At 41.3% G+C, this 26,436-nt stretch overlaps 2 protein-coding genes across 2 annotated transcripts in view; one reads left to right on the plus strand and one right to left on the minus strand.

Annotated features, from left to right (window-relative positions):
- The window catches only part of myo5aa (myosin VAa), a 424,551-nt gene that overhangs the window by 77,869 nt on the left and 320,246 nt on the right, over positions 1-26,436 (plus strand). The window lies entirely within an intron of this gene.
- unc13c (unc-13 homolog C (C. elegans)) overlaps positions 1-26,436 on the minus strand; it is a 120,283-nt gene that overhangs the window by 71,086 nt on the left and 22,761 nt on the right. Inside the window, exons 6-12 of the mRNA XM_079663674.1 lie at positions 23,927-23,998; positions 19,147-19,366; positions 16,794-17,021; positions 10,962-11,103; positions 8,160-8,329; positions 5,945-6,060; positions 5,561-5,724 (exon numbers count right to left, since the gene is read on the minus strand). Of these exons, the coding sequence (XP_079519800.1) occupies positions 5,561-5,724; positions 5,945-6,060; positions 8,160-8,329; positions 10,962-11,103; positions 16,794-17,021; positions 19,147-19,366; positions 23,927-23,998 (1,112 nt within the window). The remainder of the gene's footprint in view (positions 1-5,560; positions 5,725-5,944; positions 6,061-8,159; positions 8,330-10,961; positions 11,104-16,793; positions 17,022-19,146; positions 19,367-23,926; positions 23,999-26,436) is intronic.

Genomic DNA, 26,436 nt, shown 5'->3' on the forward strand with positions numbered 1-26,436 from the left:
CCCCACACTTTAAACCACACACAATGAAACAGGCACAGATTTGCCGCTCCAGATCTGCGATAATCTTTCCTTACACTCGAAGACACACATCTGCAAAAGAGCAACACATCAGTAATGAAGCAGTGGAGCCAGAGAGTCTTGGTTTAAACAGAGATCTCTGCCTCACTGAAGAACATATGCTACTTTTAACACTTCGTACTGCTTCTTCACAAGCCATGTTGAAAGCCTCCCACATTACAATTCACTGGTACCTACATAGAGAATGGATGCCATGTTGAAACACCACATCAAATGACCATGATGGAATACCCCAAATAAAAATGTATAAGTGCAAAAATCTGTATGTTTGCTTTTATAGTGAGAAAAATAAATAAGAGGGCTTCTTTACCAGCCTCTGGTGACCTTTGGCAACCAAACATCTGGATGCTTTTTACAGTAACAATCCCTGAGAGCTTTAAGCCAGCTGGGCTTCATAATAAACCATGTGTTCATTCTGAAATCTATAGAAACCATTAACCAAACACAATAACCTTCACATTGCCTCCATTTCTCTTAATGTTGCTTTATAATGAGAAAAGGACATCTATTTTGATAATAATATTATTAGTTGCCAATACACAGTCTTTCTTTATAATTCAATGGTAATTGTTCAATACTGACTGCTGCCTAATATCTCATGTTTATTTTCTAAATGCTACTTTGTATTGTTTTACTATGGATGAGTGCTTACTTGTTTCATTAAAGGTGGGGTAGGTAAGTTTCAGAAACTGGCTCGAGTGCACTAAAATTTGAAAGTACACAGCCAAAAAGAATCCGCCCCTTCCTTCAGACTTCCTTAGAGAGCACCTCCTCCGCGAGAGCAGGCTGCAGTAACGTTACATATCAGGCAAAGCTAAACACATCTAGGTTAGCAATACTACACAGCCAAGCAACTCCGATGTTGACTCTGGTTTGACTTCTCCTAGTTTCCACTTTCTTTTTGTTCTTAATTTGCTCCGTTACATTTTTTCTTTTGCGACCAGTAGACGATGTTGAACCTAACTCTGCCATGGTGAAAATGGCCGCCTGTTGCTGGCGAGTCATTGAAGTACTGCTGCAATGCACGCCCAGTGACGGCACGCCCAATGACGGCACGAGATACATTTGTGCGTGCACGAGATGGAAGGCTGACAGACAGGGCGGCAATCCTGTAGTTTTTACAGTATTACGGGTTCCACAGATGACATTTTTTTATGGATTTTTTGTCAAAGCACTTCAGATATTCATTGCTATCGGGATGTTAAGAGCATTCCATGGAATATAACAAAAAGTGTATCTCGAGCCGGTTTCTGAAACTTACCTACCCCACCTTTAATGTTTGCTTAATTCTTTGTCAAATATGTTAGTCTACTCTTCACATGTTTGCCTTTTATCTGCACTGTCCCCTTTGCGTTAACACATTTAAATACCCCGCTGTTGGACAAATAAAATATTTCTGATCAATCAAGCAGTTTCAGTTCAAATGTGTGCACAACATATTTATATTTAGTTTACTCAGTGTTTTACTCTCACTATTTGTATTCATAGTTATATTTGTTGTGTCTTTGCTTGGTCTTGAAATCGGCCTGGTACCTCTCCTGTTTTTTTTCACATTGTAGGCGTTGCTATTACACTTAAATTCCCCTCTAGGGATTAATAAAGGTGAATCTTATCTTATGTTCCCTAAATATCTATTTATATATCAAGTTAGAAGTGACCATAAGTATTTTAAAGCTGGATGTTGAGCCTGGAGCACAGATATTTGAAACTAGAAACATCTTGCAAAGTGTGCTATTGCTTCATAAAGCCAAAGTGTTAGAGAAGGGCCAGGCAGAGAGTTATGTGGAGTAATGATTACAGATTTACCACCCTCCAAAAGTGAAGCCCCACACACACACACACACACACACACACACACACACACACACACACACACACACACACACACACACACACACACACACACACACACACACACACACACACACACACACACACACACACACACACACACACACACACACACACACCCACACACACACGCACACACTCACAAATAAACACAAACATGTTCTCATAGGGAGGCCTATTTAATGACTTTGCTTTCAGTCTCCAAATTACCCAGGAGCACTTGGGGTTAGGGGAGCTAAGAGAGTGATGCATGGAGAGTGATGATGGCATCCGCTGAATTCCCATGGTGCTTTTAGAGGTGGATCTCCTGAGCTCAAGAGGAAGGCGTTCCTTCTCCTCGTGTTACCTTTCCTGGGTTTTCACCAGCGGCTGAGACACACTGCGCACTCACATATCATTTTACTCTCTCGGATGGTTAGGGGGAGAAATGAGAAAAAGATGATGAGAAACAGGAGGGTTAGTGGTAGGGAGTGGTGATAGAGTGCGATGAAGAATAACGAAAGTGAGGGAGGGTGTGTGTTGGGGGCGCTGTGTGGGGCACAGGAGGGACAGTGGAGTTTTCATAGCCGCTGTGATTTATGCAGCCATCAAGACAAGAGTGACTGGGAGTCAAGGCTCTGTGATGAAGAAAAAGGAAAGGTAGAGCCGTTCATAAATTCCTGATGAAGCATAATAAGCGCTGATATGAGAAACGCGGAGCTTTAACAAGAATCAAGCCTGAAGCATCACCTGGAGCTGAGAAACTGCTCATAAAGCCTCTGACTGCTTCACTTGTCTGCACTTAAAGAAGCCTGCAATCACTCATACAGTATGCTGCAATACCATGACACACTGACACAACTGTCTGTCACTTAGCAACCGTTAGCAGCACCAAAGTAATCCAACACTTATATATAAAACCGTATGTGTTGTTATAGCAGCAGTTCCACTCCTTACTTATATGGACATAATGGATAATAATAGGGGGGGTTCTAAATCTAGCTTCACATGGCGCAACAAAAACACATGTTGGCCCTTCAGAGCCGGTAGGAAGATAAAGCAGGGAGCTACTGTGGGATGTATGAGGTTGAGTCATGTTCACTGTGATCAGAAAAGTGGGAGAGAAGAGGGGATCAAACATGCCTCCGGTCGAGTGGAAAGAACCAGAAACGGTATTTCACTAGTAATCCAACAATCGGTTGAACAACGGTTGAGCCCATTGTTCTTACTTTGCGACAAAACATCAAAAGGCATATTCCAGGAGTATTTTATGTTGCTAAATTTGCAGGGTATTTTGAGGAAATGATATAAAGACCGTAAAAAAATACCCTTTCTCAGTGTTGCTTCATCTGAGGAATGCATGAGGATAGCTTTCTGGACATGAAAGCCAAATGTGAGTTGCGCCTTTCATTCAATTTGCCAACACAATCTGTGTGTAATTAGAGTCTGATTTATGGAGGCAGCAGCTACAGTAATTACACATCCAGCAACTGGGACTGTCCAACAAGTGTATTCGGAAAGAAAAGGGGATTCTAATAGGTGCGGATTGGTGGTGAAATTAGCACTTTTTTTTATCAGCAGATCTGCATGAGATCACAATTTGGGGTAATGCAAATAGTCATTGACTGTTAACTACTAAGTGAATTGGGTTAATGCAAGATAAGTCATAAGCAAACGAGGAACAAAAGATAAGGGGGTTTAACCCAGAGCTCCTGTTTCTGCTATTTTCACAAAATGTTTGTAATTGGATTATCAATGGGCTGGGCTTTTACCAAAATGACTTAATGCTCTAGCAAATATGCAAAATAACATTCGTTTGGTGGAATCCAGCATATTGCTCCACGGCTGTTAGATATAATATAAATGCTTTTTTTTATATCGAGGAGTGTAGATTCTCAGAAGGAGTCTTGAGGTGAAACGTATTTCTTTGAAGCAAGTGGAAGTAGAAGTTCATTGCAGAAGTGTGAATCAGTAAAAGTTCGGAAAAGAAACTAATAAAAATAATTGCACACTCCTTTCGGATGGAGAGTACATAAACAGATTAGACACTGAATACAAAGTGGGTGCACGGTACTTATATATAAATAAAAACTGCAGTAGCCCCTAGTCTACTGGAAGTCATGTACAATTAGATGCATTATGCAGACTTCTGCACTAGTAACCATTATATCAAAACTGCACACTTCACATTGCATTGCATGACCTTGATCAATATTCAATGATTTTAATGTTCCAGGTGGTGTGTGTGTGTGTGTGTGTGTGTGTGTGTGTGTGTGTGTGTGTGTGTGTGAGTGTGTGTGTGTGTGTGTGTGTGTGTGTGTGGCTGTGCATGCGTGTGTGTGTGTGTGTGTGTGTGTGTGTGTGTGTGTGTGTGTGTGTGTGTGTGTGTGTGTGTGTGTGTGTGGCTGTGCATGCGTGTGTGTGTGTGTGTGTGTGTGTGGCTGTGCATGCGTGTGTGTGTGTGTGTGTGTGTGTGTGTGTGGCTGTGCATGCGTGTGTGTGTGTGTGTGTGTGTGTGTGTGTGTGTGTGTGTGTGGCTGTGCATGCGTGTGTGTGTGTGTGTGTGTGTGTGTGTGTGGCTGTGCATGTGTGTGTGTGTGTGTGTGTGTGTGTGTGTGTGTGTGTGTGAGTGTGTGTGTGTGTGTGTGTGTGTGTGTGTGTGTGTGTGAGTGTGTGTGTGTGTGTGTGGCTGTGCATGCGTGTGTGTGTGTGTGTGTGTGTGTGTGTGTGTGTGTGTGTGTGTGTGGCTGTGCATGCGTGTGTGTGTGTGTGTGTGTGTGTGGCTGTGCATGCGTGTGTGTGTGTGTGTGTGTGTGTGTGTGTGTGTGTGTGTGTGTGTGTGTGGCTGTGCATGTGTGTGTGTGTGTGTGTGTGGCTGTGCATGTGTGTGTGTGTGTGTGTGTGTGTGTGTGTGTGTGTGTGTGTGTGTGTGTGTGTGTGTGTGTGGCTGTGCATGCGTGTGTGTGTGTGTGTGTGTGTGTGTGTGTGGCTGTGCATGCGTGTGTGTGTGTGTGTGTGTGTGTGTGTGTGTGTGTGTGTGTGTGTGTGTGTGTGTGTGTGTGTGTGTGTGTGTGTGTGTGTGTATGTGGCTGTGCATGCGTGTGTGTGTGTGTGTGTGTGTGTGTGTGGCTGTGCATGCGTGTGTGTGTGTGTGTGTGTGTGTGTGTGTGTGTGTGTGTGTGTGTGTGTGTGTGTGTGTGTGTGTGTGTGTGTGTGTGTGTGTGTGTGTGTGTGTGTGTGTGTGTGTGTGTGTGTGTGTGTGTGTGTGTGTGTGTGTGTGCATGCATGTGTGGAGGAGTGTGTGTGTAGGTGTATGTGTGAAGAAATGAAGAGAGACATTGAAACATTTAAGGATGGACAGGGTCACTGAGGATCAGAGAGACGGAGAGATAGAGGGAAACAAGACTCTTTATGTGAGTCCATGATCAATGTGACCAAGGCAGGTTTGGAGTTTTTCCATGAGACCAGCAATTAATCAATCAAACTCAGGAGCTCGATAGTCCTCCAAAGCTCTGATTCTGCTGAGGAGACATCTTTACTACTGCTCTTCTCCTTCTTTTCTCCTTCTCTCATTCCTTCTCCCCTCCACTTTGCCCAATGAGACAATGAAATATTTGTGGGGTAAAAGGCCATAGATCAGGGTGGTACTCACGTCATAGCCTGATAGATGGACTCCACTCCGTATCTCATGGCGAACTCATCCACTATCTCCTGGGACACGTCGTCAAAGTAGACCTTCCACGCCTCGTCCCCTTTCACCTGCGGTATCTTCACCACGCCGCCACTCTTCACCTCCGTCAGGTAGTGGAACAGGTTCTGAGAGATAACACAGGGCATGTTACGGTGATGGAGCACAGCACTAAATGACCCTTATCCCAGCTTTGAAATTGTCTTTTACAAAGCTATTGATTAGTTTGCTTTATGATGTAATCACAACAACTTTATTTTTTATATGTGTTTGCAAATGTTATACCTAGCTCCCAAAGATAATGATTGGAGATGAGAGAAAGTATAGAATCATATAGTGAGGGGTTACCTCATGTAAACAGGTGTACTGGCCGTGAGGAGGAACCACGTTCTCCTCTCCTTTCATCTCCACACTGATCTTGAGTCTGATGGCACCAGATACCGCAGACTTGTCAGTCCTTTTATCTGTAACACACAACCAAACTGGGTTAGCCATGGCTGCAAATGAACTGATAAGAAACCGCCAATTACAAGCCACATCTTAGGGAGGTTAGCCAACATGTGCCTCCCTAAATCCAAACATCTAATATTAAAATAATTCAGCCTCAGAGTAGCGGACTGCAAATCTCTGTTTCTAAATTGTGTGTCATAGCTCTGCCTTTAAACGTTTCCACATAACAGGAAACAACGTATTAACAAGAAGATATCACTTTTATTCCATTCAGTTATGTCGAAAAAGCTCCAGCAAATAATTGGTCCCAGTCAGTGGAATAAAATAAACAGCATCATTTTCAACCTCGATAAAAATCTGTCCTTGACCACAACTAAACAGAGTGATATATATACACTGATAGAAAAAAACGCATTAATCATCTAAAACACTCATTGTTAAATGACAAGAACATAAATGGTATGACATCCTGTCCTTTAAAACATGAATGGCATCGTATCCCCGCTCACAGCCATACAGCACAACACTTGCATTTGGAATATAACTGGCTAGGATGGGCTGAAGGTTTAGGGGGTTTATTTAGTGTATGCAAATATCAGCACACATACTATACAGTACAAGCACGTATGTTTTGCTGGGATTTGCTCCACAGTTAAAGTGCCCCCCCCCCCCCCCCCCCCTCTGTGCTCCCATATATGATTAATCTCTACTGGATCAACTGAGGGAAATTTCACCCTACAGTCATTTGGTCAATAGACAGACAAGCGAAATATAATAACGTGACAAAGCCACAGCGACAAGCACAGTAAACAGAAAAGCCCAGACTGAAGTGGAGCTGAAGAGGCTTAGAGAGGAGAGCAGCACCCACACCACACAGAGGCCTGTTTAAACATTCATTGTGGACATTTAAAAAGGCACAGAGCAGCAGGAGAGTTCAGGGGTCGGAAATTACCACAAATTGCTTCCTTTTAGCTGGAGAGGCAAACAAAGACATCATCCTCCTTCATAATGCTCCAACACAAGTGGAAGCTGACATTATGCTGCCATTCAAGCTCATGCAACATGGAGGAACCAGTGATGTATGAGAGGAAACAAGGGAAGACTCTGCATCAGCAGCCAAACTACATGTATCTTCATGTTCTGTTTAGTGCAGGGGGAGTGTTTAGAGAAATAAAAAGACCGTTTTAATGGATATATTCTATAATGCTAATGGTATGTAAACCTTATGAGATACTTCATAATCATAGAAATGATAACTTGGGCTGGGTGTCTAAACATTTTCTTTTGGTATTCAAGTGTTTTAATGTGTACAATACACCAACATTAGAAACAGTCAACTTGGGCTGCATCAATTGGTCGATACATCAAGTAATAGTTTTTAACTTAAATAAAATAATTTGGCAATAAAGTAAACTAGAATCTCAAATGTGGCCATTTTTTAAAGATTGACATCACCCTGTGCTGTGAGAAATTGTGAATTTATTTCCTTTCTATTTTGAATCGTGGGCTGTTCTGCTCTAAAGGACTTCATGTGTTTCCTTTGTGAATCTTCAAGTAGAATAAACTTGTCTCGGATCAGACTATTGCACCTCTGTATTTTCTAATACTCAGGCACAACTAAGCCAGCAACACACACTGCGATTGGTTGATTCCTATATTTGAGGTGCAAAAGCTCATACAAAACAACCTTTTTCGGGAAAAATGTAAACAATGTTGCCTACTTTCATATAATATGCATGTTCTGTGTCAAAGTATTCATCACAAAATTAATAATTCCTACAAATATTAATCTCAAAAATGGTCCCCAGTGGGCAAACGCCTTAAATCTGTTGTTCATTCAGTCAAAAGCTCTTGTGTGGCTTCTTGCATTCAGAAAACATTAGACATCTGTGGTGAGGTTTTGTTCAACTGAGAAAACAAGTTTTTGTTTATTGTGGTATTAATCCTTAGACTCAGGTTTCATATCTATGTTGTACTGTATTAAAAAATCAATATACATCTCATAATATCACACAAAGTAAATATTGTACCTGGAGATGTGCCATTACAACTGCCATCATTAGTCTGGGTGAATCAATATCTCTTGTATTCTTACTGAGATCAGATTACATACCTAGATTGTACCAAACATCCATCTCCCCGCTGAGGGTGCGGACCTCGATGATGGTCTGGCCCAAGAAGTCGTCCGACTCGCGCTTGAAATGCTGCTTCACCCGAGATTTGATGTCATCGTCTTCGTCCCACACTCGCACCTTGATGCGGTCAGTGGCGTTGTGACATTCACTGTGTTTTGGGAGATGATAATGTCAAGTAAAAACAATCACAACAACATGAACAACAACAGAAACAGTACATTCAGTACCATCATCAGGTTGGGGGTATTCAGTGGAGCAGAATGACATCCAAATGCACAATTCAAGCATAAGTACAAGTTCAGAAACCTTCCTGACTCTTTTCCAAGTATCATATTGAGAACAATGCTTGCCTGAATTCAAATGAGAGTGTGTGTATTTGCGTGTGCACATTAGTGTATATGAGTGTGGAGAAAGGCGCTAAGCCAGCAAGTTGGAATAACTCCAAGACGTTGCATGACCTTTCCTCTGCATCCCTATACAGTATATCTCCTAATGCATGCTCATATAATCAGCAAGGATTGTTTATTTGTGAAGGTTTTACGTCCCTCTCTTTGGTCTTCTTTGGAGCGCGGCAGCTGACAGACTTTTCACAATAATGTCTCTGCTAAATAGAACGGAGGTGGCCAAAGCACTTAGCCTCAGATAAGGGTCAGACTGTACGGCTCTGGAATTAAAACCGACAGATTACAGTTTGTTCTAATGACATCTTGGGTGCGACAGCCAGAGAAAGAGTATCTGCAGTGTTTTTTTAACTAATCCCTTTCCGGGGGAAGCGCTGGCTGCTGCCGCTCCAGCAGTCTGGGACTCTCTGCCAAGCATACAGTAATGCATCGCTCTATTAATCTACATCCCTGTAGTAATGGGAAAGAGTTTTATTACAGCCCCCAACGGAGTCTCATTACAGGTGTGGAGCCCCGTTTGAAACTGGCATAGGACATCCACACACAAATACATCCACACACACACACACACCAGATATGCATAACATCTCAGAAGCAAAAAACAGAACTCTAAAAATAATTTCAGGAACAGTGTCACATTTAAAAGACAACAACAGCAAATAGAAATACACAGACAGGAACCTCCAGAGGTATGATGCTCGAAATCTCACTGTCTGCATGAATTAAACAAATATGTCTTAGCTGCTATCTCATTGGTTAAAATAAACATAATCCTGTCGATCATATCAGGACAGAGGGTCCCAGGTAAGAGGAAAATAAAATAATAAAAAGGTTTGGCTGGGTTTGACGCCTAGTGGGTTTGGAGAGTGGTTTAGACCTGAGTCTAATTATATGTTCACATTATGTTTGGGTTATAACACAAATGAAAGTTCACATTTTGGCCAATTTTCACAACCAATTATTATTATGTATATATGCATTTCAAGATTTTGTTTTACACATATGAAGAGTTTTGTCTAGGCCATAACCGTTTGATGCAGAAGCTGCAATCTGGGAACAACCTAAATATGACTGCTGTAAAAAACAGTTTAATCTGCTTTTAGTGCTTTGGTTTGGATGCAGGATGGGAAATGTATGTCTGTTTGGTGACAGTAGGTGATCAGGTGGGTCTTGCCCTGTGAGAAATGCTAGTTGTTTTGCAAACAGCAGCAGTCTGATCAATAAACAAGTATGCACTGCAGAGTGTGAGCAGCGCTACCCGAGCTCCCAGCAGGACGTCTACTATTATGTCAAAATCTGCCTGATGTGTGAGAAGCGGCGCATTCGTGGCTCGTGTGTGCTTTCTCAATTCTCGCTAAAGTGATCCCGCTCAAATTGTGTGCAATCTATTCACGTTTGATATGATGAATATAATAATGAATTATAGGTTAACATTAAATTGGCATTTCTTTTACGACTTCCTTCGTCTTTGAGTGCTTAGTTGTGCATGACTCCTTCAAAATCTTTCAGGATTTCATGTTTTTCGAAAACATTTCAAGGCCTGGAAAAAAACATTTTGAAATGAAGTGCCTTTTGGGGTTATCGCGACAGTATCCGTCCTATAAATGACAGCATGACAAACATTTTAAGTCATTTGTATTAACCTTTGCTCCAACTCCCCAGACTGCTGGAAACCTGTTGGAAACCTGATGAAAACCTGATGCTCAAGGTATAACTAAATACCAACTACTTTCAAATACCATTTTGCACACAGGTCAGGGTTGAACCTTGAAGCTGTTAGGAGGAAATTACATGTTTATTTTTTACCTTGATCTTATTTTCAGAGTGTTGTGTTGGGATCAGCTTTGCATGACTTGGACAGGTTTCACAAAAGCTGCAATTTCCTGCATTTTCAAAACTACTTAACGGGTTAAGTAAATGTTTATGTAGTCTGTGTGAAGAATAACAAATATTCGAACAAAAGGTGAGGCAGAGTGGCAAACAGTGAATTGGATGGGGATGTAACCAAGGAGAAAAGCCTGTGCTTAAAATAAAGGGACAGATGCTTGGTAATAACAATGCAGAGGTCATACTCAACAAGAATCCACATACTACTAACGCATTAGCTCACAAAGTATTTATTTTGATTTTAAAACAAAAAGGTTAAGCTTTGTGTTGTGTAAATTGTTAGATGTCATTGTTCAGCTGCCTTTAGCAGGGATTGAATTTCCCCAAAACTCTGCATTGCGGTGCGTAACATTTCATAAAATCAGTGATAAAAATAGAGTAATTGTCTCTTGCGTATTTACTAATGCCTTGAGAAGACCCTGAACTGCTGATTCTTAATCTTAGTGGGGATTATCTTGTCGGGCAGAGGTCAAATTAATAGAAAGCACTCACAAGAAGAACTTCTCATCCCAGACTGGGTTGAGGTTTCCGAAGATGGTCTTCGTCCTGCGTTTGGTCTTGCCCACCTGGACGGTGACGTAAGGGTCGCTGGAGCCCGTTTTATCCTTGGCCTGTAAGCCCTGTGCACTCATTACTGAAGAAACACAGGGTTGGAAGAACAATAAAGGATAGTAAGTACCACAAGCAGCATATTATTTCACCATCTTAAAGTTGTGATATGTCCCTGGATTTAATTTATTGAAGGTCTCTTTCCCTGAAGTTAATTACAACAGCACTGATCTCTAATTTAATTCACTCTATTCCCAGGGACGTATTATTGTGGAAGTCATAAACAGGAACCATTGGCCTGGTGGCTGAAGTTTTACAGCAGCCTCTCAATCCCAATCATAAAGCTACATTATGTGTCTACTGTGCTAAGACTAAGAATCCCCACACACACACACACACACACACTGAGAAAGGGAGGTGCAGAGAGGAGAGAGACAGGAGTATTTCACCGCGCCATAAAAGGAAAAAGGACACTGGAGCATTAAATATGCATAAGTGACAGACTAAATAATTCAGGGTACATATATATCCCTCAGCTCAATGCTGACAGAAGTTGGTGTGGAGGATATAGAGGCTGAAGAGCCATGGCCTCCTTGCTCCAGGAGAACTGAACATCAAATGTCTCCCGTAGTGAAAGAGTGGTCAGGGACTGCGATATAAATAGAGGGGTCACTTTGCTTTAAGGAATCAGTCAGACCACCCCTCAGCATCACACCTAAAGTCCGAACAGAGGGTCTGCCAGAACACAAAACCGCATTTCCTAGAAGCAAACAGTACAATTATCCCTCCCCCACCCTTCTGTATGAAGAACGGCCTTTTGCCACGCCTTTAAGTGTGGCTACATTTCGCATCCCCCACCCAATGCCTTGAACCGAGTAAACTAGGAGCACGGTAAGGGTTTTTAATTCTATATCTGTATTTAACCCTTTACTGTTATTACAATGATGTGTATATTCAACCAGGGCCGTGCAGAAAATACATTAATCTCAAAAAGAGTAGAGATGATAGATTAATGCTAGATTTGAGTCTTTCCAATGTTAAGATGGAAAGAGTGTTGGCTCACAATCCATGTTTTTGCACCATGGGAAAAAGAGTGAACGTCTGTGTATGTTTTAAACTCAGCTGGAAGCATATTCTAATTCTGATCCTGTTAAGGTTGGCAAACGTTGTAAATATCTTTAAAGGATTAAAACCAGGTTTACAAGACAGCCTTTTACTACAAAGTTGTATTGATTAGAGAAGAGCAGAGTAACACGGGTGTGTTTGAGCAAGGCTTTAGAAGAAAGTAATAGAATTGTTTTTAGGCAATATAAACAAAGGAAAATCTTCTACAGCGATGTAATTAACTTGTTCTTACTGCGTGCTTGTATAACAATACTGCAATCAGTGCATTTGGAGGTACAATAGCATATTTGCTGATTATCATTTTTAATTAGCAAATGATTGTATAGTATGACTATAGTACCAGCAACTCAAGGTTTACAGTATATTCACTGGCAGACCTTGTAGTATGCACATTAGCCAGTATGAGAATATCTCATGGTCACTGAGAGAGTGCTGCAGAGTCAATGCCAGTCGGTATTTATCTAATGAATGTCGAATAAACACCAACTCAATAACTACATCTTAAAATGGGACGTTCAACAAGCCCCTGGGAAATCGAGTGAGGCAACCATGCGCATTTTCAATTTCTCTCCCTCTTCTTTTTCTTCTTCTTCTCTTCCTTGCTATTCCCACACTTTCCTTCCTCCTTTCAATTTGGCTCCCTCTCTCTCCAGTTCTATTTCTCTCCGGTGTATTGGCACTGTGAGAAATGCGAGGTGAGCAATAAATGAGCTGGGCCTGGCACAGCGACCACAGAGCTGGATTGAAGTCGGGGGGTCGAGGTGACAAAGCTAACTTCCTGACCTTCTTTCTTTCAGTTGACTTGAAATAGAATGAAACCCAGCTATGTGTAATGTGTATGTAAATGAAGTAGTAACATGAAAGAAAGCCTTGTAATACTCAAGGATGATTATTCTTTATAGTTTTATCGAGTACTGAAATGAGGATAAACAATATAGGTTATGTAATCAGGGAGTGAAAAATACTGTTTAAATTCAAAGTAAATGAGGTGATGGGAATCAGATCCTTTTCCCTCAAAAAGGACACTCAACAGACAGTGGTTATGAGAGTTAAGAAGGAACACACTATACATTTTACATTTAAAGGGGCCCTATTATGCTAATGTTTAAGTTCATATGTATTTAGTGTCTCTACTGTGACATGTCTCCATGCTTTAATGTTCAAAAAGCTCTTTATTTTTCTCACACTGCCTGTGCTGCTGCACCTCTTTTCACCCTCTGTCTGAAACCAAAGCCCGGTCTGCTCTGATTGGTTAGCTGGCCGGCTCTGTTGTGATAGAGAGGCGAAGTCCCGCCCTTCTACTTCCGCCCCATTGGACCTTATTTCGGAAAAATTATCTATTGAAGTCAATGAAGAGAGAAAGATTATTTTTCGATCTCGTTTGAATTGTGCCACGAATTACACATTACTCGATGTTTGTCAATTTAAAAAATCATTTCCACGTCAAAAAAGTAGCAGTTTGTCGTAAAACTGTTGAAATATAAGACTATGAAAAATATGCAACTAGAAAGACTAGAAATCCCAGAGTCGCGTAAGTGATGTCATTAACGTTACACATTAAACTCGTGTCACTCACTGAAACCTTGTAAAGCCGGTCCCGCATGCTGGCTCTTACGGAACCGACTAACTCCCCTTTTGTGTATGTACAGCTCTCAACATGCCCAGACTTGTAGTGATTTTCTCCTCTTTTAATACGCTTCGCCTCATTCTGAAAGAAAGAGGTGAAATGTGCCAACCATAGACTGGTGCCAACGTGACGGCCATCTTGGTGTTGGTGACGTGTGCGAGACCAGAAATGTAGTTCATTGAGCTTTTCACAAAAAAAAATGTGTTACTTCACAGTTTTACGACACATTTAAAAAATGTTGACTTGCAAAATTATCTTTTAAATTGACAAACATCATATGTGTAATTCGTGGCACAATTCAAACGGGATCGAAACATAATCTTTCTCTCTCCATTAACTTCAATCCATAATTTTTCCGAAATAAGGTCCCATTGAGGTCCACCGGAAAGGGAGGGACTTCACCTCTCTATTGGTCAACCGCTTAGAGGTATCCCGCCTCTTTGCCTATCACGTACAATGTGTTAGAGCGCTAGCCAATAGAAGGGCGTGTGTTACTGACAAGGGTGTAACTTTGGTTTGAAAAGTGGGGGGGACACAAAACAGGGGGTCCTCCGCAATGAAAAATGTTCTCAATTTAATTCCATTTCCTGCCTCTCTACAAATATATTAGGGACTATAGTGTTAACAAATCCAAGAAAAATGTGTAGTGTATATAATGAGTGTGTCAGTATCCTATCAATGTGAGTCTGTTTTATTTGTGATGACCTCACATCTAGGGGGGTCCGGGGGCATGCACCCCGGGAAGATTTTTTCTTGAAATTGAAGTTTAATGCATCAATCTGGTGCACTTTGGGGGCAACATTAAGAGATTTATGGATAAAGCTCTCAACACTCATATGAAACAGAACTGTATATATTTCAATAATTAAAAAACCATTAGAATATGCTCACAACCAATAACAAATAATTGATATACTCCTTTCTCCATCTTTATCTTACCTAGTCTGCATTCTTTCTTTTTATTTATGCATATTTGACTAATCATTCCCCTTTCAAACTGTGTTTCTTATTTTTGTAATGACCTATAGTACACATTGGAAGGATTTCTTAACTTATTTTATGTACAACTAATATAATGGATGGAAATATTTGTTTACATAGATGACCAAACCATTTGAGACCCACTGAGATAACTTAGACTAAAGTTTACAATCTAATCACTCAGAGTCCTTTACCTCCCTCTCCTTATTGTTGAAACAGCTTCTAATCTCTATTAGCTCCGAGCTAGCACCAGATGCTAACAACAACCCTGTAACTCTCTCAGTCTCTCTCTCTCTCTCTCTCTCTCTCTCTCTCTCTCTCTCTCTCTCTCTCTCTCTGTCTCTCAAAGTCCGACAGGAAAGAGCTCTCCCTCTCCTTATTGTTGAAACAACTACTAATCTCCGTTAGCTCCGAGCTAGCACCAAATGCTAACCCCCGTAAAGCTCTGTGTCTCTCTCTCTGTCTCTCTTTCTTTCTATCTCTCTCTCTCACAAGATGCGCTTGTGCCACACACACACAGATGCTCCTCCGTGACGATGACCGCTTGCGTAAAAAATAAATAATAAACACATTTAAAAAGTGGGGGGGGACAAAAATGGGATTTTGAAAAGTGGGGGGGACATGTCCCCCCTGTCCCCAGTGGAAATTACGCCCATTGTTACCGATATCACTGTGTTAAGGAAGTAATGGAGGCGTTTCAGGCAGGGGGGGGGGGAGTGTTTGGGAGATAAATTCCATCTGGGGGAACTTTAACCTACATGCACAACACTTATAACACACTAAAGGAAAGGGATACCCCCCCAAAAGCATTATAGGGCCTCTCTAAGACTATTTAAAGAGACACTGATGAATCTGGTTTAAATCCATCTAACCATTTTGTAACTCAAGGAACTAATACTGCCCTAAAAATAATTTCCAAACTGAACAAGCTGTAAAGTGCTGTACTGTCAAACTCGCTCAGGGGCACGACACTTTGATTGGCACCTCTGAGAGAGCTCTAAGTGTAGCTGCAGTATGAACAAATCGGTTTGTTAGTGAGCTCAGAAAGACATGAAGATCTCTGTCAGTTACAGCAAGCACTGTTTCACTGCTATCAAACATTGCTTCTTTCTCTAATTATGTTCAACGTGCCTTTGTTTAACATTTGGCAATTTAACCTTTCAAGCCTTCCCACAGCTCAGCTCGTCTGTTGTTTTCAGTGGAGCACCACGTCCCAGTCTGAGCTCCTGTTTGAAATGAATATGTAACTAAAAATATGTCATTGTCTAGGAGGTACACGAGTCAAATGGAAAGTAAAAGAACACGTGTCCTGTTTTCAAAAACTCTAATTGATGATAAAAAAAAACTACAAACGTATCTTTTTGCCGCTGCTTTTGATTGAGCTGTTCATATTCACACTGCAGTATGGCTTTTATTCATGTATTCTATACCTGTTGTGTTTATTTTATTATCTTTGCTTTTTAAATGCCTGTTTTTAAAAGCCATTTTATAATTTGTTTCTGCTGTATTTCTTCTTAAATCTAATTTACTTTGTAAAGCACTTTGGATTGCCGTGTGCTGAAAGGTGCTATATAAATAAACTTGCCTTGCCTAAGATCCTTACCAACCAATTACATCTCCCAAAAATCCCTGATCAATTCCTATTTCTATTTCTCATTCAATATGCATTGATGATCAGTTCAGCGTCAGAGGTTAACGGCCGAGACCACGGGGTTAATAACAAACTGATACTTATTAGAATAACTATATTTGTCATTTGAGATGAGCCCGGCTGGTAATGGCATTTGTGTGGATTCTGCACCGGAGGGCTGAACCAAGAGGTTATAGGTCATGGACCAAAGGTCAAGGGTCACCTGCTGCAGCACCAAATGTATAAAGCATGTATCAACGTTCAGATGATTGATGGTTAACGTGCAAATGAGAGCTAATAAAAACTCCTCATCACAAATGAAAGATGCTGTCATGGTGAGATTATGAATCCAAATGTTGCTGAATGTTTTGAAGAATTAACTTTCTGATATAAATACGGACACCAGGCTAACCTGTGATGGTGATTTTGGCCGACCACTTGGAGGTCCCATCCAGAACCGCCTGTTTGGCAGTCTTCAGATGGCTGGTGAGTTCTTCTTTGGAGACGTGGAACATCTCCTGGATCACCTCGAACACTTCAGGAGTGTTTTTCTCCCGGATCTTCATGCGCTCCTTCATAGCCATGATGATATTCTGGGTCTTGTCCTCCGCCCCGTGCTTGGAGCTCTTCTCCACCGCCCCTGAAACAAGAAGTCAAAGAGCTCAGTATTCTGCATATTTAATACAGAGGAATTAGGTAAAAAAACTGGTGATCCATCAAAGTGGCAAAGTATCTATCATATGTATTCAACACGTTTTTGTGGACACCATATTTTAAATAACTCCTAAATCTCTGTCTCTTAAACAAGAGTGTACGATACTGTGTTATCCCATCCAAGAACCAATCAATTGTTGCCACTATGACTCTGAGTGTGTGTGGAGGAAGGGAAATAAAGGCTGGTGTATATGAGTGTACTTAATGATGTGAATGTGTGTCTGTTAGACAAAAGACGTGACGGTTCATTCTCTGTATCTGATAACAGCATTATCATTCAAGAGTGTGTTCATGAGAGCAGATTGAAATGTGATAAAGATGAATCACAGCTTGAACTGCAAAACATTTTTCTGCTGGAACAAAACTGTTATAAAAAACAGCCTGGGTGTAGCTAATCCACTTATAGTGTGTGAGGATTGCCGTGAGGATCATCCTGAAGCCGGCATGTCACATTGTTCCTGTTTGACTACGGCGTAACAACAGGGTGAGCCTGATTGAAAAAACTGATTAGAGGCAGTGATGAGTGCGGTGAGCGGTGTAAATGCACCGTGTAGCAATAAGTGCAAGGGGATATGTAAAATGTACAAATCCCCGTAACAGCATTGACGTGTCCTGCAGGCATTTCAATGTAGTGTTGGTATTTATAGAAATGTGGGAGATGAAGAGCATTGTGGACACCTAACAGATTCCCAGACAAACCATGTTTTGAGGTTGAACAGATTCAAAACATTTTTGAACGATTATAAGCCAACAGTTTCAAAACAGTAAATCTTAACATCAGACTGTAAGATTATAAATATTCAATTAAATGAAAGATATATGGAGTTCATAGCATGATGGAGGGATTGTCTTTGCACAGATCTCTCCATATGCCGACGTCAATGCTAGTAGCTATTAGCGCTAGCAGCTGACTTAGTAAACAACAGCAAACAGTTCACAATTCACAGAGTTCATTTGTTAACCTGAGAATGAACCAGAGGGTGAACGCTAGCTTCTGTGACAACTCTGTGGGTCACGACAACGTTATCAGCAGAAACCACTGTAAGAGCACAGGACAATGCAGCGGCCACCGCTAGCCACACAAGTGATAGCTTAGCATGCAGGCACAGCCGGGACTGCTATGAACACGAAGCGCATAGAAACTCAAATAACAAAAACACAGTGAACTTTATTCTCTGCTCAGGTAGTGTTAGAAATTAAAATCAATGTTGATATGGCGTAATTTGAATTAAATACACTATTTGATTTAAATCAGTTTTATTCTGAAAAACCGGAAGTTCTCACTATTAGCTTAACACTTTTATTCTGAAAATTCGTCACTTCCGGTTAGCATTTAGCATCTGGCGGAATCATACGATTTCAAACCTTGAACCAAGGTGAAATGACATGTGATGTTGTACACTGAGCACACTGGGATTAGCACTCATTTATTGACGCTGAATAATGTGTAGCAGGGAATGTTTAAATAACCACAGACGCTAGAATGATGCAATTTAGCTACAGAAAAAGGCAGGAATTGCATTGGACCCGCCCCCCGACAACGCCGGCCAATAGGAGAAGACCTCAGATGACAACAGGAAGAGCAAGCCAAGAATTGCTCTCTTCGACCCCCTGACCTGAACTGACCGGTCGGATGTGGAGAGCGCCTCCACTCGCACATTTCATTTTGTACACCACCGCATATTTTGTGTAATTAAATGCTGTTAACTTTTATAAGCTTCCCTTGACTCTTTTCAGTCTCTCTTGCCTTCAGGGTTCTAGAATTGCTTTCAATTGTCATTACTCCAGAATGTTTTATATATTAAATAGCTGCATTATTAATGTTCTGAATGTCATGCATAAATACGATTGACATGTAAAAACGAGAATGACTGCCGCTTTTGTGAATGCATTTTCTATACAACGCAGTTAGCCAGAAATCACACTTTCTCTCTCTCACAAAGACACAGAGCACTGTCCTCACAAAGGCATGATTGTGAATACATGCCTTTGTGTTTCAATCCTGTGTGAACTGTACATCGAGGCAATATGGGATGAATGCACTTCCTTACTTTGTAAACAATCTGCATTAAGCAGGTCCTGGCACTTATCGTGGCATTTGACGCCACACTCTGAGCAGCGCATGCCCTGCCGGGCGATGCCCCACAGCAGCCCCTCGCACTCATGGCAGTAGGTCGGTGCCGTCGCCGTCCACACCTCAAAGTTATGGGGTGTTGTGGATGAAATTGGGTAGATCAAGGCCTGGAGAGTCTTCTTGAAGACATGTTGTTTCTGAGAAAAAAGAAAAGGCATTGAGAAATTGAAAGAAATAATGATGTATGGAGACAATGACAGACAATGAAGTGAGAAGCAGAGGAGCTAGGCTGACTCATGGCACTATAAGCTTGAGACAATAACAGTCTTATTAACAACTTTAAAAGTTAATAAAAAAGCAACTTTGTACCAAGATTGCTTTTCATAAATGTTCAATACATGGTGAGATCAGTAGAATAACAGAGAAATATTTCAGCATCTGCTAAGGGAAAGCAATAGACTAATGTCATCAAATAAAGTTCATTTCAAAATTGATTTGCAGTGTGAGTAAGATTACATTTACAATAAACTTCTGCGCCATAGTAATCTTATATCTCATCTTTTATGAATCGGCCTGCAGCTATTATTCATCATAACTCCAGCTTTTTTCAACTTCTCTTCTTAGAGAAGGGGATCTAACAGATTGTACTATTCGAAGAAAAAACATGTATGTGGCTGTGTAGATCCCTTCTGATTACCAATCATCAAATGGAGAGGTCAGTTGAATGAGAGTGAATCAGTCATGCATCTCATTAAGCATAGATTAACTGGCCACTGGCTTTGTTCACATTGAGTGGTTTACTGACTCAAGCTCCTGGAGACAAAATAGGAAAGTCTTCTAGAGGCCTGTCTAGACTGATTGCTGTGTAACAGAAGCCTCTTCAAATTGAATGCTTTAGTGCAGCAGCCCTGCCACCCACAAGGACTGGAAAACGGCCCGGGACTTGCCAATTCTCGAAGGCAGAATCAATGGATGCTGTAAATAAGGTTTTTAAAAGTGAGCATTATCCAGATTGAGAGGGAGCGTGCAAGTGAGGGAGAAAGTGACAGAGGAAGAGAAGGAGATGTATGGCGGTTGAATAAATCTTCAAGCGGTACTTGCTCTCCACTTCTTCTACGCTCCACTCCTCCCCCCCCCCCTCCCTCTGCTGTCGGCCCCATGTGTGTTGTGCTTTAACACCTGAACAGCAGCCCTGCACTTCACCACAAAGACTGCTTCACTGCTCACTCGAGCACACTTACAGACACAAATACCCACACACGTACACTTGCACATGATGAAATGGCACCAGATGACAGGACAAGAAGGCCCTCTAACACTGTGAGACGCTGTTGATGGAACAGAGAGGCCACTGAACCCTGGGAAGCTTGAATGAAACACAGAGGCAGAGACAGCAAGATTTTCCTTTTAATCTAAGGACGATGAGATGAAGCAGATGTCTGAGATGTATCCTCAACTTGCACACAAGCTAAGTCAGGGAAGCTTGCTCTTTGCCACATTTACTAGTGAACCGTTAAATAAGTACACAGCCTGAAGGAGATGCGTGAGCCAGAATTTCCGTGGAGCGTGGGAAATCTCAGAGACCTCTCTATCATGTGTTTTTATCAGAGGGCTGACTTGGCAGGTAAATAATAAATATCTATCTTTTAGCTTCTTTCTGACCCGCCAACTAAAAGTTAAAATGGTACTAAGCATGTACTACGTAAAACGGTTCCACCTTGGTGTTTTTTTATACAGTAGTAGTTCACTATTCATCTGTTTCTGTCTCTTTAAATTTCCCTCCCTCTCTCCGGCTTCTCACTTTCAGTCTCTGACGCTGGACGTCACACTGTGCAGCAGATGTGGGAAGAGTGCTGCGTGTGTGAGTCTCATGTGTTACACCGTGAGGTAACCCTGGTGATTTTGTGCAAGACACTGCAAGAATTGATTGACAGGCGCAGCGTCTGCCTGAGAGCAACATGACAGAGAGGAATCTAATCTCTCCTCCTCCTTTCACCCCTCCTTTCCAATTTCACCACCTATTGTCCTTGTCAACAGCTTCATTGGCCGTGCCATCCTCACCGTCCTGCTCCATCCGTCAACACTTCCAATCTTTTACTTTAACTACCTTTCCAGCCCTAACAAGGAATCCATATTGGTTTCCGCAAAGCACAAGACAGTGTGGGGTTGATTTGGATTTCTGAAAGTACTTTAAACAGAACTGATACGATGAATCGAAAACTCCTTTATTAGATGATGAACAGGAAAATAATCACCAACTATATTGATAATCGATTCATCATGTTAGTAGTTTTTCATGAAACAATAAAAGATAATGCTGCTTCCAGCCTCACATATTGAGGTTTCTGGATTTAGTATATGATATAAGAACATTTTTAATTTTTAAGTAATTCACGGTATAAACTATTTTACGAATGATTGGTTTTAAATGGAAGAATTATGCATCACTTTCCACTAGAGCTGCAACCATTTTTCAACTGATCCGTCAATTGGCAGAAAAATAATTGCCAACTATTTTCATAATGGCTTAATTGTGAGTCATTTTTCCTGCAAACATTTGAAAAAAAGCTGCCTCTAAATAATGGAAATGTCCTGCTTTTCTCTGGTTCAAATTCAATTAAAATGTAAATTACATATATGAGTGTATATCAAATCAATGTCTTTTGATTTTGGAAATAAAAACAAGACATGTAAAGACATCACCTTGGACAAAACTAGGATGGACATTTCTTACGATTCTCTAGAACAAAGGATAACTCATTTATCTCGAAAATAGGCTGCAAATAAATCTATACTGAAGAAAACATCAGTGACGACCATCATTTTAAACTCAATCTATTATTTGTCTGTCTGGTAAGATTCAAACGACCGTTCAAAATGACTGTGGTGGATATCAGAGGCAGGCATTTTGAAATCAATGTCGTATAAGGTTGCCGCCTGATGACATATGAACCGTCTTCAAACAACGCATCACATCTTATTTCCTGATACTCTTTGACCCATGTCAGATTGCGGCTCCCTTGCTCCTTTGTATAACTGAGTCAATGCCTTTGTCTCAGCAGGTAACCTCAACCCCAGTTCTTGTTGACAGTGACTGTTAAAAGGCTCTGGTGCTTGGATCACATGCAGCTCAGAACATCGAGCGGACACACGGTCCGTTAGCAGGCGCACACATAATGTTTCTTTCTGCTCTAAAAAGCAGAAACATGGGATACATGACGCAGGATGAGAAAGAGAGACTTATATATACGTCACCAATGACAGAGTAAGATATGTTAATCATATTCAAATGTTTACGCTGTCAGAGGAGACAAATAGAAGAGGTGGAGCAGAGATGAGAAGAAAAGAGGATGGAAGACAGAAGCTCTCTAAATAGGTTAAACATATCTCGCGGGACTGGGGGGCGGATTGTTCAACATGGCTGGCTGATCAGTTACAAATCAGGGCCAGAGGGTCATGATGAGGGGCTCTGATCTTCTCTCATTCTCCTCTTATTTCCCTCCATTTATCACCCTTCCTTTCTCCTCTCATCCCCCAACTCCTACACACTCTTGAACAGCATATGGCAGTTTACTGACTACTCTCGCAGCCCTCACAGGAAAGCACTCTCCTGGACTTAATGCAGCCGATACAACTCTGACATCTGCTCGTCCTACTTAGCAAGAACATCAGATCTGCAGCTTTGCTCGGAACCGGGCTCCCCTCGGCCACCGATTATTATTATTCTCTTTCTTTGCTAGCTCCGATTTAGATTATTGGACATCTCACCCTCAAATCCTTACTTACCACTGTGATGCAATCTCCATTTTTGCCGAATAATCATTTCCCCTTCCTACACCAATTAACATCCATCACGTCGTTTCTCCCTCTCATCTGGGGCATGAGTCATTCATCCCTAAAGCCCCTTTCATAATACCCATAGCTATTAGTAAGCAATCAAGACCCTGTCACTGTAGGGCAACGGAACATGTGGACCACTAGGACCGAGTCAAGTGATACGGACATCTACACAAATCAGTGTGCCCAAATTGATGTCTCATGTTTGAGAAGATGAAATATGTGTGTATGATGCACACAGTAAGTCGGTAATCTCCTAGGTTTATGCAGCCCCTTGTTGCACACCATTAGATATGAAATTGTCTGCTTGTTTGTCTTGCTGTGAAACTGCTTTCTCCTGCTGTTTGCAGCCTATAATGCCACTTCCCTGGGGGAGGGAAGAATTGAAATCAATTAATGTGGAGAGCGCTTTGGAGGTGTGTCACTCCATCTGCCTTCTTCCGTAGTGTTCTCTTCCTCCATTTTCAGTGTTTATGAGGGCATGGTCTGAATGGAAGAATGGGGCTATCTCCGAGTATCTGAACTCCTCCAAATAATCGAACAGGAGGAGCACAGCGGAAGGAGAGAGCAGCTGGCCGCAAAGACCATTTTAATAAACTGCGGCTTGTTGTATAGACTGAGTCAGGCAGACATGCTGTATAAACAACCAAAGAGAATATACCAGTAACTAATGCAATCCATCTCATTTTGGAACCATGTGCTGTGTTCCTGGCAATGTGGTCCCAGGCCCTAAAGAGCAATGGCTGCACAAACAGCACAGCTATAAATGTTTGTTGCTGCACTCTCCTCTCAAAACACCACCCCCTAAAATATAATGAGAACATGGGTACAGCATCCCACGTCCCTGCAGTATATCCCATTACCCATAAGCCGCCACAATAAACAGACAAGGACTTTCCATGCAGCATGTTAGTACTCACCAGGTCTACATCATTCAGGGTGGAGCGGTTCACCAGAGCGAACGAGATGCCTGCCTTTCGAGCAGTGAGGGTCTGCGAGAAGAAGAGGAGGAGAGAGATCATGAAGAAGGATACATCCAGGAACACATTTTACATATCTGCAGTTTTGTCCAGTATCTGAATGGATTCACACACATCAGCATGTAGCTGGTGAATGGATATTAAGCCTTGCAAAGATTTGAGGTACAAACTTAAAAGCATTAGGAAATTAGCTAACAAAAGTACATGAATAAATACAAAATGTTTCTGCAGACAAAGCATTCATCTTTAGCTCTTGTTTCCTTAGCTTGTGAACAAGTGAAAACAGAGTCAGCTTACCAAAGCCTGTGATTTCCAAAGAGGCCGTGAATAGAGAATGAAAGAAAGGAAGACATTGAATTAGACAAGAAGTGGGTGGGTGAATGGTGAAAGCACAAACAGCAGAAGAATTGTATTTATTATCCAAACTGAGCACATAAGTGCCTCTACTGTCATGCAGGACTGCTGGTTAGGCCGCAGCGCTCTAGAAAGATTCAACTATTCATCAAGAGAAATTATACAGCCGTTGCATGATTTGTTTTATCCACTCATGCACTGGAAGTTACTAAACTGCAGTCATGCTTGGCATTTATATTCAGTTCTCTGTTGGATGAAGCTTTGATCATATTTTCTGCTGTCTGCTCTGCACATTAGTTAGACACAAACAGAGAAACACAAGACGCACGCACTCACGTATGGGTGAAGCCAGCTGTACTGCACAACACAGACTCTCCCACACACACACACACACACACACACTCACAAATATACTTAAACATTAAACAGAACACGCCCACACAAACAAGTAACAGACACACACACATATACACATATGTAAATTAGCTGTTTCTATATCAACTGAGTTTGAGTGACCAGAGATTGTTAAACAGTTATCCCATACTGGAGAAAGTTACGATATTTAACAGAGGAATGCAGACATGGACAGCTGACAATATTGGATCAGTCTTTACCACGACCCTCTTGAGTGTACAGCCCAGCTATGGTAAAGATCCATGGCAGCCATGGAGTATGTAGAAGGGAACGTGACCTCTACATGAACCGTGAGTGTTGATGTAAGTTTATCAACATGCACCAGCACTGCTGAGGTTGCTACGGGCAATACAATATGACCCTGTGTCCAGATGATATAGCATCAAATGCATTGTGAATCCATTTTCAACACTCTGTTTTTTTGTTTGTTTATGTTTTTGCATCCCGCCATGGTGCGGGGGGACCCTGCTGTCCTTTCCAATTAAACGCTGCTGCTGCCCGGAAGCAATCACACAGCCAACGGGGGTCATTGACAAAGGAGAGGCATGAAAGGGGACCAATTAGTTTGCTGAATACTGACTTCATCCCACGTGTAAAAGGCTTGCTCAGTGTCACTTTTACATGATTTAAAAGCCCCACACAGTTAAATCAGAAGTCAATGAAGTCTCTCGGATATATTTTTGGGTGGAGTTGTCATCATTTCGAGTTAAATGCAATTTTTTTCAACACCTGCCGAGCAAAAAAATTAAAATGAAGAACAATGCCCAAGCATCGACGAGGCTGAAATCTGACAACTCACTGAAAAATATCACCCATAGCTGTTATGGGTCTATGTAGGAATGGCATATATACACGCAAAATCCAAAAAATAATTAAATTTAAAAACGACAACCCATACTTACCAAGACATTGTTGGTTATTAATTTCATGAGAGATATGGACAAATACAGCATCAACTCATGTTGTTCACTGTAATAAACATTCATCAGCATCTACGTGCATGACATCAAGCTGCATCATTATATTTCACAAGAAAAATATATTGTAAGAGTATCAAACAGGTTGTTTTTAAATAAACTGAATTTAAGAGCTCTGATTATTGTTTTCCAATATTTTGACTAGAATACATGAAGATGAGAAACAAACATCAAGACAGACGGACACTGTGCAGCACATAATGGACCAACAGTTATAAGCACACATGAATAGTATTGGCACGGCAGTATGTTGTCTCTCAGAAAGGCTAACCATGTGGCACAGTGCTAGAGTGGACCGCTCTGCAACATGCGTCTCTGTGGGAAATGTTACGACACATTATGTTGTAATAAAAACAAATGGGGGAGCATCACTGTGATGCAATATCTTAAACACCCTCGCTAGGACAATTCATCAAGCCATAGAGTTATGGCTAAGGTTACATTACAAATTCCCACAAAGCAGCCCTCTACACTCAACAAAAGAGCTTTAAGTGGTTGCTTTTATCACCAATCAAACTGTTTACTGGCATGCTTTTATCACAATAAAGGTTTATGGGCTTTTTAAAAAAAAGCTATTTAATTTGTTTAACTATAGCAGGTCTACATATGGGAAGAGAGCATTTGTATTCCTCCCAATTGTATGTGTGTGTAACAAACAAGTACAAAAAATAACATATCCAGATTACGTTTGATTACCATTGTTGT

The sequence above is a fragment of the Notothenia rossii genome (genome assembly GCF_949606895.1).
Source record: "Notothenia rossii genome assembly, chromosome: 2".
Taxonomy (NCBI): Eukaryota; Metazoa; Chordata; class Actinopteri; order Perciformes; family Nototheniidae; genus Notothenia; species Notothenia rossii.